Source organism: Podarcis filfolensis (genome assembly GCF_964270895.1).
Source record: "Podarcis filfolensis genome assembly, chromosome: 1".
Classification (NCBI taxonomy): Eukaryota; Metazoa; Chordata; class Lepidosauria; order Squamata; family Lacertidae; genus Podarcis; species Podarcis filfolensis.
Window position 1 is genome coordinate 106,969,005 of NC_139604.1, and position 11,981 is coordinate 106,980,985.

The 11,981-nt window shown below is 43.7% G+C and overlaps 1 protein-coding gene across 3 annotated transcripts; it reads left to right on the forward strand.

Moving 5' to 3' along the window:
- The first annotated feature begins 545 nt into the window (after nucleotides 1-545).
- Nucleotides 546-11,885, forward strand: GSTZ1 (glutathione S-transferase zeta 1). 3 transcript variants are annotated; one of them, XM_083620786.1, is made up of 9 exons: nucleotides 546-703; nucleotides 2,719-2,770; nucleotides 4,609-4,676; nucleotides 4,802-4,882; nucleotides 5,735-5,860; nucleotides 7,195-7,270; nucleotides 7,882-7,934; nucleotides 9,896-9,945; nucleotides 11,359-11,885. In XM_083620786.1, exons 1-9 carry the CDS (start codon nucleotides 683-685, stop codon nucleotides 11,483-11,485), a joined length of 654 nt encoding a protein of 217 aa, XP_083476912.1. In that variant the 5' UTR covers nucleotides 546-682; the 3' UTR covers nucleotides 11,486-11,885. The 3 variants fall into 3 exon arrangements, with proteins under 3 accessions (XP_083476912.1, XP_083476911.1, XP_083476913.1); XM_083620785.1 differs by having other exon boundaries at nucleotides 566-706; XM_083620787.1 differs by lacking the exon at nucleotides 546-703 and adding an exon at nucleotides 2,093-2,238.
- Nucleotides 11,886-11,981: the final 96 nt, after the last annotated feature.

Consider the following 11,981-nt stretch of genomic DNA (forward strand, 5'->3'; position numbering starts at 1 on the left):
CTTTCCGCTGAGGGAGGGGCAATACAAAGTAGACGAAGTCTGTGCCAGGATTTTGTCCACTGGTCTTTGGAAAGCAAGGATGAGAATCGGGAAAATTGTAACTAGGAGCTAGGGTAGAGATTGCTTACAATTCACTTTCTGGGAACACTGGTTTGTTTGTTTTTTAACCTTTTCGGTGATTTCTTTACTGCTCTGGGTTAAATAAAGAAGCCTTCAGTTTAACCCGACATTTTCTTAATGCTATATGTATTGCAGTTGTCAAGGCGAATATAACCGTATTTTACCTTTTTGTAAAATAAGTTGCCTCATTTGCCAAACTGGGTCCTGGGCGGCCCAAGCTTTGTTTCGCTTTTGCTGCAAAAGATTGACACAGCTGCCTCTCTGAAATGTGCATTTTCTGAGGTGTTCTCTTTTAAATTCGTGCTTGCCGCCTTAAATCCTAAGGAATAAAGAGGGCCAGTTTTAAGACTTTTGGAATGAGCTGAAACTACAACTCCCAGAATCCCACCGACTCACGGGAAAAGCGTCTACTCTCGAACAAAGTCTCCATTCAAGGCTGGCAGGCAGTCAAACGCCAGCGCGGAACAGGAGGGGCGGCTATTCCTATCATAGCCAATGCCCTGTTGATCAAAAAAATCATAGCTTCGTTCTTCGGCTAGAGAAAGACGAAGGACTGCACAGGATGTGTGCCGCATTAGCGAAGGTAGTTGCTATTACAACAAGCGGAGGGGGAAAAGATACATTTGTGTTTGCAAAGCCAGCTGTCTAGGGCTGATGGGAGTTGTAGTCCAAAACATCCGGACGGCAACACGTTAGTGAAGGGTGCTTGGAGGAACACGCTGTTTGTATTTCTTTTTCTTGTTTTTCCTGAATATTCTTTCCTTGTATCCAGGCTTCCATTTGAGTTAAATATTCTGCTCAGACGAAAGCGTAATGCCCATTTTAATTCTTTTTGCTGTGACAATTTCCCCGTGTAACTGAGCTACCCTGTACCCGTCTACCAAGTACAGAAGGATATCCTGTGAGCTTCAGTGAGGAATACTCTGAAGTATAGGATTTCAGATTGATAAACAACAAAATGGAGCAGGAGACAAAGTCGGGATGGAGTTTTGCCTTCTGGGCAACCAGGGATACACCATAAATCTTTGTTCTGTGATTTATTAAACTGGAATAATCCTGGTCCCATATCCCCATCCCCTTTGGGAGAGACTGTGGCTCATGCAAAAGGTCTCAGGTTTAATACCCCACATCTCCCAAGACCTCTGCCTGAAACCCTGGAGAGCTGCTGTCAGTCAATGCAGTTAGATGGGCCAATAGTCTGTCTGAGTATAAGGCAGTTTCCTGTGGCACTGGTTAGTCAGGATTCTAAGCTTTCTACCTATCTCGTTTGTACCCACTATTTCAAAAAGGACCTCAGGGTTGTTTACAGTTCTTTTACCAGCTTGATTGTAAAACACAATAAAGTTGAAGGTCGGTTGCTGAAGGGTTATTATGCAATTGCTCGACTATGCACTTTCTCCACCCCCAAATTTATTTTGCCACAATCCTTTAAGGAAAGGTAAAAGGACCCCGACCATTAGGTCCAGTCGTGACCGACTCTGGGGTTGCGGCGCTCATCTGTCTTTATTGGCCGAAGGAGCTGGCGTACAGCTTCCGGGTCATGTGGCCAGCATGACTAAGCCGCTTCTGGCGAAGGAAACGCCGTTTACCTTCCCGCCGGAGCAGTACCTATTGATCTACTTGCACTTTGATGTGCTTTCAAACTGCTAGGTTGGCAGAAGCAGGGACCAAGCAACGGGAGCTCACCCCATTGTGGGGATTCGAACCGCCAACCTTCTGATCGGCGTCTTAGGGTCTTTCTAATAGATTCTTTCTCGGGCAGAGACTATCCAGATATGATGGTGGCAGGAGATGAAGTCTAGCAACATCTGGAGGACCACAGTTTTTCTGTCCCTGCAGTAAATAACTACAGGCCCAGCTTGCCTATTTTACAAAAAAAAAAAGTCACACAGCTCTAGTCCCCCACCCCAGTATCTGACTAAAAGTGCTAAGCAATGAGATCTTTGTCTTTCTCTGTTTTGCCATCTGATAGCTAAAAGGGTGGGATTATGAAATTTCTCCAATTGGCTGCAAGGGAAATATTCCTCCCTCTCACCCTCCCTGCAAGTTTTAGACAGTGTGAGCTGGCTTTCATTCTGAGAATCCTGCACCACATGCAGCATGGAGGCTTCTAAAAAGGTGAGATGAACGTGGGTTTCTGGTAGGTGAGGCTCTGTCTTGATATCATAGCATTGTTGTGTCACTTTTCCCACACACTTTGCTATAATATTCCTCTGGAGTAGAAGCTGCTGGTTTTCAGGCACACCTTCACTGAAAGTTTAGAAAGTGAGCTTCCATCTTATAACTGTTCGGGATTTGCAGGGTGGGGTGGGCGATGAGGAGGGGTCAACAGTGGAAAATGCCAGTATTTCAGAAGAAGAAATAGGAATCTGTGAGGCCACTCTTGTCTAAACATGCTGTTTGCAAAGTGAGTCAATTTCATTTTCAGGAGAATCACAAGACAAATGGCAAGACTGTCTTGTGCTAAAAGAAACAAACTAAAACAAATTATCTGTTTTCTATGGACTTAGTAACTTTTAACATTTATTTCAATATTAGTGAGTCTGCTTCAATTGTAACTTACTTTTGTTCCTTGTCCCACCCCCATCCCCACTGCAGCCAGTCCTCTATACTTATTTCAGAAGTTCCTGCACCTGGAGAGTGAGAATTGGTAAGCACAGGCATGGAATCCTATTCTATAGGATGCTGCCAGTTAAGAGTCTTCTGCATTTCTTCATCAAAACGCAGTTAATAAATGATTTATTAAACCACAGAGCAGCAAGCATATCCGAAAGATCAGCCATTTCTGAAGATTGAAATGTGTCTTCTTTACCTGTGGTAAAGAGTGGGAGCAAATGCTAGAATTAGTTTGGTGTGAAAAGAAGAAAGCTCCTAGATTGTGTGAATACAGAGGACAAGTTTGTACTTTAAGGGTGCAACCCTATTCACACTTACCTGGAAGCAAGCCTGACTGAGCTCAGTGGTGCTTACTTCTAAGTAGACACATATAGGACTGCACTGCAAAAATGGAAAAAATATTGTGTAACCTGTGTGCAGATTGTCTTTAGGAGAAAGCAGTTGGCTACAGCCCATGTGTCCGACATGTGCAGCCCGTATATACAATCATACCTCATGTTACGGACGCTTCGGGTTACGTGTTTTCGGGTTACGGACCGCGGAAAACCCGGAAGTACAGGAAAGGGTTACTTCCAGGTTTCGCCAATTGCGCTTTGCGCATGTGCAGAAGCGCCGAATCGCGCCCGTGCAGACGCAGCACTTCAGGATGCGAACACTGCAGGTTGCAGACATGCCTCCGTCATGGATTACATCCGCAACCCAAGGTTCCACTGTACATCAAAAGTGATGTTTCAGGCTGCAGTCCTAACCCCACTTACCTGGAAGTAAGCCCCATTGAATTCAATAGGACTTATTTCTGAGCATACATGGTTAGGATTGCACTGTTAACACATGAGGTTAATTTTTTTATTCCTTTGCATAAAGTGCACTACGTGCAGGAAGTTCTGTAATGTGCAAAGTAGCCCTCTTCTGTGGCAGAAAACATTTGTGAGACAGGCCACATTTACTCCTATATTGCAATGTACACAATCTAGAAATTCCCAAATATTTCTGCACTCATAAGGATTTTTATGTAGCTTCTTCTCTCTTTGGCTGGTCTTTTTTATCTGAGGACTGTGATTAATTAGATACATATTTTCTACATAAAAATACCACAATCCAGATGTCTGCATTTCCTACATTCTTTAGAGGCACTCTGGAAACACTCAAGGAATGCTGGAAGACTTTGGGTTTTAAAAGTTCTGTCTGTTGAAGCTCATAACCTGATATAATCTAGCAAGATAAACAAGACTGACTCTGGTTGGGGGTTACAACTATTAGTCAAATAGAGCATCAACCATGTTAACTGAATTGCTCTCTCCAGATTGCAGAACATGGTGAAACAGCCTGGTGTCTGGTTTGTTGTTTCAGTGTAGGAGTGGGGAACCTTTGGTCCTCCAGATGTTGCTGCACTACAACTTCCATCATCCCTGGCCACCGACCATGCTTGCTAGGGCTGGGAGTTGTAGTTCAGCAACAACTGGAAGGTGAAAGAGTTCAGCCCCCTCTCATCCATGCTTACCTGTTGTGGAAAAGTGGTAGACACCCCTTGCTTTATATCTAAACAGAGACACCTGAACAGCAAACCTGTCTTCTCAAGTCACATCTAGTTTGACCTTCAGTGAGGAAGGTGAATTAGCTCCACAGAAACCACTGCTGTTGCTTTAAACATAAATGAGCACAAAATCCTGGTTCTCATATTTGCTCTTAAAGCACACCTTAGTTCTTAAATCCGTATCATTACAAGTTCTTGTGATGCTGATTCTACAGATTTTTGTTGTTTTGTTGCTTCAACTTCCACAGTGTTCAGAGCGTTTAAAAATGAAGTGATAAAAATATATAAATTGGAGTAGCTAGCATCATGAAACTGTACGTCACCCTTTCTCTTGGCAGCACTGGCTCTGAAAGGAATTGCCTATGATTCAGCACCTGTCCACCTTGTGAAGGATGGAGGGCAGCAGGTAAGGAGATGGTGGGATGTGGCCTGCATAGCAGGCAGGGTGGTGCCTCTGCAAGGGGGAAGCTTTGCTCTTCTGGGCTTCAGGAGCGGAGCCCAAACGTCTCAGGAGCTGTCCTGTCTCCACAGCTGACACCAGAGTTCCAAGCAGTGAACCCAATGCAGCAAGTCCCAGCCCTCAAAATTGATGGCATCACCCTCTCGCAGTCGGTGAGTAAGCAATCTGTATTAATTATTTACTTGGTTCTGCTGCCCAGGCAAAGGACTTTGCACTCCAGATCTCAGGAGCGGGCTTGGGACTTGCTGGAAAAGAAGCTATCGTGAGTGGGATAGGAACACCTAGCAGCACCGTTAAATGGGTTTCTTTTCACCATGAAGTTAATCCCACACTGATGTTGCTTGGAGAATCCCATCCTACCTGGAGTTCCATACTGATTGTTCTGAGCCATGAGATTCGTTCCTTACATAGGATATGCTTTTACTAGCATATGCTCCAGCTTAGCGTGAAAGACATATGGAGAACCTTTGGCCCTCCAGAGGTTGTTGAACTCCAGCTTTCATCAGCCCCAGCCTACATGGCTGATAATGAGAGGCGACTGGAGTTGTAATGCCCAACATCTGGAAAGCCCCAGGCTTGGTTTAATCCAAGCAGATCTAGAGCTTGTGGTGCACAAGCTTCATTCAGGTGATCCATGGCTTACCTGTGGATTTGTCGCTGAAGATGGGAAATGGCACATCCGTTGTGTTAAATATTTATATTGATTTTTAATTGTATTTCTATTGCTTCTTTTATTTCTTGCAGTTTATATAATTATTTTATAATATATAGAAAATAAAAGCAATACCATTTAAAGAGTCATACAGTATCTAGTACAGCCACATTACAATTGCTGCAGCAGACAAAACCCTCATCAAATCCATGGGAGGAGGGAAGGTTTGGGAACTACTGCTTTAGATTTCTCACTCCTTGATCTGCACCAGGGAACTACTGTCTCCATTTCAACCACTCCCCCCCCCCCTTCACAGGCCATTCTTATCTAAAAGTCTCTCTGCTTATTGCAGATAGCGATAATAGAGTACCTGGAGGAGACGCGTCCAAAACCTAGTCTCCTGCCCCAGGATCCAAAGAAGAGAGCCCAGGTGCGGATGATCTCAGAGCACATTGCTTCTGGAATTCAACCCTTGCAGGTAATTGCCCAGTTGCTGGGCCTGCCTATCCATCCTTAACCCTGTTGGATCAGAGTTTACTACGGACTGCAAATGAAGCAGTGTCTCTTGTTACGAACCTCAGGCCCCAAGGAGGGCTTGTGGGAGTGGTTGGGTGCAGGGATACCAAAGGATGTCAAGAACATCAGAATGGCTAGTTCTGGTGCTTTATTAAATACATTGTAGGCTTACAGCAAAGCAGCTTGCCAGGTCTCCTAGCCTTTGCAGACATGGGACAGACACCGCAGCAAGGAAATGGCTTGTCCATAGAATCTGTCCTGCTGTAATGTTACACCTCCTTTAATAAAGCCCTATAATTGGCCACTCTGATGTTTTTGATGCCCTCCTTTTGTGTTCCTGCACCAAACCACTCCCACGAGCCTTCCTTTGGGCCTGTGGTTCAGAACACCCCTCCCGATTGGGTTGCCCCCCTGGATATATATTCTGCAATATATAAAAGACACAGTGATAGTGCAAAATTGGGGGTGGATTTATACTGGACCAGCCACACATCGTTCCAACTGGAAGCAATGCTTCCTCAACATTACTTCCCCCCGGAAGTGCACTTTTGCACTGCAGTGCAAAAAAACAAACAAACTGCAACATTTGAAGTATAAAAAGTGACAGAATATTAGCAGAAGGTACAGGACTGGAACTGACTCTACACAAAATAGTATTATTACCCTGACACTTTTGCAGGTGCAAACCCTGTTGTAACCACACCATCACGAGTGTGCAAATAATCATGAATGCACCGTAAAAAGGGTATCTTGAAGGCCTCTTCCAGGAAGGTGGGAATAATGAATTTCTACAGATAGTATTGCAGATGACCCCTGCCCTCATACTGTTTTGTACTAGTGCTCACTCAGTACTCATTGTCTGTGGCCCTCTTTGTATTTGTTCCAGACAAAAAAGTCTCTAGAGATAAAAGCAAGACAATACCTATTTGTCTTGCCTCAGCCTTAAGGTTCAAAAGGCACATAACACTACAGCAGGGGTGGTGAATCTGCAGCGCTTCAGATGTTATTGGACTCTGGTTCCCATCAGCCCAGGACACCCTGACTGAGGGTCAGGGATGATGGGAGTTCCTCCCCTAGAAAGACACAGCTTAGCTACCCTTGCAATATATCATAGATTAAAGCCTCACTATCTGAATAATTGTCTTTGCCATACCTTCACACACCCCAAAAGTAGTGTTCCAACCTTCCTTCTCTTTTTATTAATAATATTTACTTATTAGCCACCATATAGTGAAGCTTCTGGGTGTTGTACAGTAGAGGCAATCTAACCTGCTGGCTCTTCCTACATTTTATCAGAACTTGACTGTCCTGGAGCAGTTTGGTGAGAAGAAGCAAGACTGGGCAAAGAACTGCATTTCTCGTGGTTTCAAAGGTGAGTCCCAGGTTGAAACTTCTAGCTGGACTTTAGCCATCTGCTAGCCAGGTAGGAGGTTTTGAGGAGAAAGCTGTCCTCCTGTCTGGCTTGTACTGGAAGACACTGGTGGAACAGTTAAGCCAGCCTCCATCAATCTGGTATCCCTCCAGCTGCTTTGGATTAAGCTCCTATTAGTCTCAGGCAGCACAAGTTTAAAGAGCAGCATAAGGCTGTTTGGAAAAGGGCTTTCAAAGAGCCTCACACTGCACTTTGAATAAAGTCCCAACAGCTGGGACTTCAAATCACAGAAGCATCTGACATAGTGATGTCAGGTGATTGGCAAGGGGGCACCCACACCTATCATTCAAATTTGACCTAGTAGGGCTGGGGAAATATGGATCTGGCCTATTGGCTTCCTCACCCCTGCATAAACATGTGGTCCAACAGGGGAGAAGCTAAACCGATGCGATATTCTCCTTGGGAGGTCCAGATATTTGCCATTTAATAACCAGGACGTTTAATGCTCCTTTATGAAAACAATGCCAAATTTAGCAGTGTGATTTGTCTATGCTGAAAAACAAAAAGTGTGTTCTCGATTTCCAACAACATGCTGTTTTCTTTTCCTGGAGCTTTGGAGCAGATCCTGCGTGAAACAGCTGGGCGCTACTGTGTTGGGGATGAGGTAAGGCAAGATGCGATCCTGTCCTCTGAGGACCAAGATAATGAGAAACTCAGAATTACCAAGGTTTGGTTAACCAGGGTGCCAACAAGGAACTCCCCAGATTTCCTAAGTCAAGAAATCACTTGTGGACATCCAATGAAGCTGAATGTTGGGAGATTTAGGACAGATAAAGACGAGAAGTGCTTCTTCATGCAGCACATAGTCACACTGCGGAAGTCGCTCCCCCAGGAGGCAGTGATGGCCCCCAACTTCATTGGCTTTAAAAGAGGATTAGACAAATTCACGGAGGAGAGAGCTATTGATGGTTACCAACCATGATGGCTGCGCTCTGTCTCCACAGCTGGAGGCAGCAAAGCTTCTGAATACCAGTTGCTGGAAACTACAGCAGGGGAGAGGGCTCTGGTGCTCAGGTCCTGTTTGTGAGTTTCCCATAGACATCTGGTTGGCCACTGAGAGAACTGGATTGATGGACCATTGGCCTGATCCAGCAGGCTGTTCTTATGTTCTCTTATCTGTGCACTGGCATCAACGCAGAGGCCAAGCGAGTAGAGATCCAAGGACACAGTAAGCTAATAGTTTACTTATTCCTTTCTCTCCCTATCCCAGTTAACCGTTTTAGGGACCTCTCGCAAAAGGCTGAACATTACCCCCGTATTCTTGGCTACAGCAAAAGTTGAGCAACAGTGCCACCTGCTACTGTTAGCAGTCCAATCAAAATGTCACAGGATAGTGTGCAAGCTGTTACTCTGGTTGTTGTATGTACAGAGATGGGGGAGTGGCCATTATGTTCTTTCTCCTTCCAAGGCCCCAAAGCATGGAGATCTTTTCGGGTGTCTCAAGGAAACGTTAGTTGAAAGGGGTTCTTGCAAATCCAGTTCTGTTTAATGCACTTATATTCTTGCCGTCATCTCCTCCATCGAGACCCACCTTTGCACCCAGCCAGCAGAGAATTAAAAGGGAACAGGAGAGCAAGCCACATGCGTGCACATACCCAAATTGTCAAATGCAAATCCAACATATCTGAATACAAAAATAACAATGGTTAACCAAAGTCCACACATGCCCCCAAATTATACTGCAAATCTAATACAGTACTTCACGGCTGAAAAGGATACCTGAAAAGGACTATCTTCACCTGCAGGATGCTGCTCATTCATGTAGGTCAGTTGAAACAGCCCTGAGTGAGCCATCTAGCCCCTTTCAATAGTGTTTCATCAGCTAGATATTTTCCTGTTCCAAATGGCCTGCCAGCTACCAAGTGCTGATTTTAATCATACCTGGTACTTTGTCTTGGTTGTTTTCGTCTGCTGCTCAAGTGTGTAGCTTTATTTTTTAAAAAATAATTCCTGATCATTTTTAAATGGTTCACAATACTTTTTAAACTGTTCATATCAGCTGCCCTGAGTATTCTAATACAAAATGGAATGGCGGGGGTATAAATATCACAATAAATAAATCCCTATCCAGTTAATGAGCTCAGCTACAGAAAATAGTGAACTGGAGTTTCCCAGCAAACTAATTGCAAAGGGTTACAGTACGTTTTTTAATGTCAAACCGTTAAGATATTTCTGTAAGCAGAATTTGGTATTGTATTAATTTGTCTTCCACATTCCCTGCCTCTTCTCACTGCTTTTACTATCAAACTGCTCAGCGCTCTGCCTCCCATAGGATCATCGCCATCACATGACACCGATCACTTTTTTGATTCCAGCATTGCAGGGGTTGGGCTAGATGACCCTCGGGATCCCTTCCAACTATACAATTCTATGATTCTGATACATTAGATAGAAGAGGAAGCAGAGAGACTTCTCCACTGTCATTCGCCAGTCTCTGAGCTGATATTCCAGCCACATCAAAATGTCACCACTATAATTTAACTCTGAGAAAACACAATCCCCACTAGGTTGAAAAGCTGAAGGGCTCTTGGAACTGCTTTAACATTTCTTTCTGCTTTTCTGCAGGTAACCATGGCTGACCTTTGCTTGGTTCCCCAAGTTTTCAATGCCGGGAGGTAAGCAGAACTATGCCTTGCTAGTTGCTAGGGCAACTGGTGTGATCCCATTGGCCTAGTTGGCAGTCATACCTGGGGTGGGAGGATAATACCTACTGAAGTAGCAGACAAATTGGATAAACTTTCTGCATTGGGATTCTACTTCCAGAAAACGTTGGGGAGGAAGGGAAGTCAGGAGAAGTGCAATGCTGTTATGTTTTATATTTTGACATTCATGTATTGTATGAAGCAATGGGCGATATCTGTATGAAGTCACGGTGCTTAAAAATAAACCCACTGAAATAAGATGGCTAAAATGACTTAGGTCTGCTGACTTAGATGGGTGTACTCTGAATGTGCCCAACATTGCTTATCACTTTGTGTTTATTAAGAAAAATAGAAAATTAAAAAGTGCAGCGTTCCAATCTACACTTGGAAGGCGGGCAGTGAGTCATCCCAGTTCAAGATGACACGTGAAACACCACCCTCTCACCTAAACAACCCAGAATTAGGATGTCCACTAGACTTTTGTCTTCCACATCCCAGTTCTGTATTGTTTCTCCTCTGCCTAAATCAGGCTTTGAGACTACAATTCCCATCATCCCTGACCACTGGTCCTGCTAGCGAGGGGTCATGGGAGTTGTAGGCCAGAAACATCCGGAGGGCCAAGGTTGAGGAAGCTGGCCTAAATGCCCCTGCTTCGGTTGCCGACATCTAGCTACACAAGATGCTTAGTGCATCACTGGCAATCACAACAGCCATTTTTGTTCATTTAACAACAATGATGAGGGAACCAAAGTAAATGCAGGGCAGGGGAAGATTAGTCCTTCCCTCCCCAGCAAAAATCCCAGGGAATCCCACCCTCCCCCCTTGAAATGCATGCTACAATTAACGGGGGGGGGGGAGCATTTACACCAATGAAGCTTTTGTGCAAGAGCTTATTTTCACTGGATTATGGCTTCTGGGTGGAACATTTATTCACTGAATATATTGCTATTATGGATAAGGGAAATATTTGATTTTGTTTGCATTTAAAGGCAAATCTGCACTTTCTGATACAATACAAGAGCCGAAACAAAGCCATCCTTAGAAATTCACTCTTCTCCCAGTTTTGTGGTGCATTTCTCCAGCCAAGAGATGTGCAGAGAAATGCATATACTGGGGTAGGGTGTGCATGAAAATTATGTTAGTGAAAAGAACATATAAAAATGCATTAAATTAGGGGAAACTGATTTTTAAAACTGCAGTTGGGGAAACTGTGTGTGTATGCGCACACAAACACACATTAGGATGCTGATGAATTTTCTTGTTATCAAATTGCTGTGGGATTGGGAAAATGAGAAACAGAGAACCGAAACTGACACATTTGTCTACCCCTAATCACTACACTAACTACCACAGCCTCTATGTCTAACTATTCATTTGTCTTGGCAGGTTTAAAGTAGATCTTACGCCATTCCCCACAATAAACAGAATCAACAAAGCTCTCTTGGAAATGGAAGCGTTCCAAACCAGCCATCCATCACGGCAGCCAGATACCCCTTCAGAACTAAGAGCCTAAAGCTGCCCTATTTTTTTACTGAGGAAGATTTGGGCCTAACTTTTTTTAAAAAAAAATTATCTTGTGAACTGCCCTGAGACCTGCAGGTGGTATATAAATTTAATAAATAAATAAATAATAGTAATAATAATTTGCCCATAAAGGGACTCTATGTGCCACCATCTAGGAAGAACCACAACTTGAACGATTTCCTGCTAAGAGAGGGAGATGCACTCCACCAGCATGGTTTATTCTGGTTTTATTCTGAGACCCTCGGGTATAGGGCAGTATATAAATTCAATAAATAATAATAGTAAATAATAATAATGATAATAATAATAATAATAATGCAACTACATTAAAGCACTTGATCATGTTTTGACAATTGTAAAAGATTAAAAGAAAAAAGTGTTTCTGACTATTCTGTGTGTGAAGTTCATTTGATATTATCTTGCTTGTTATACTCTAGGTGGCAAAGGTACCATCCTGCTGGCTGGACTGCACAAACATTTAGACA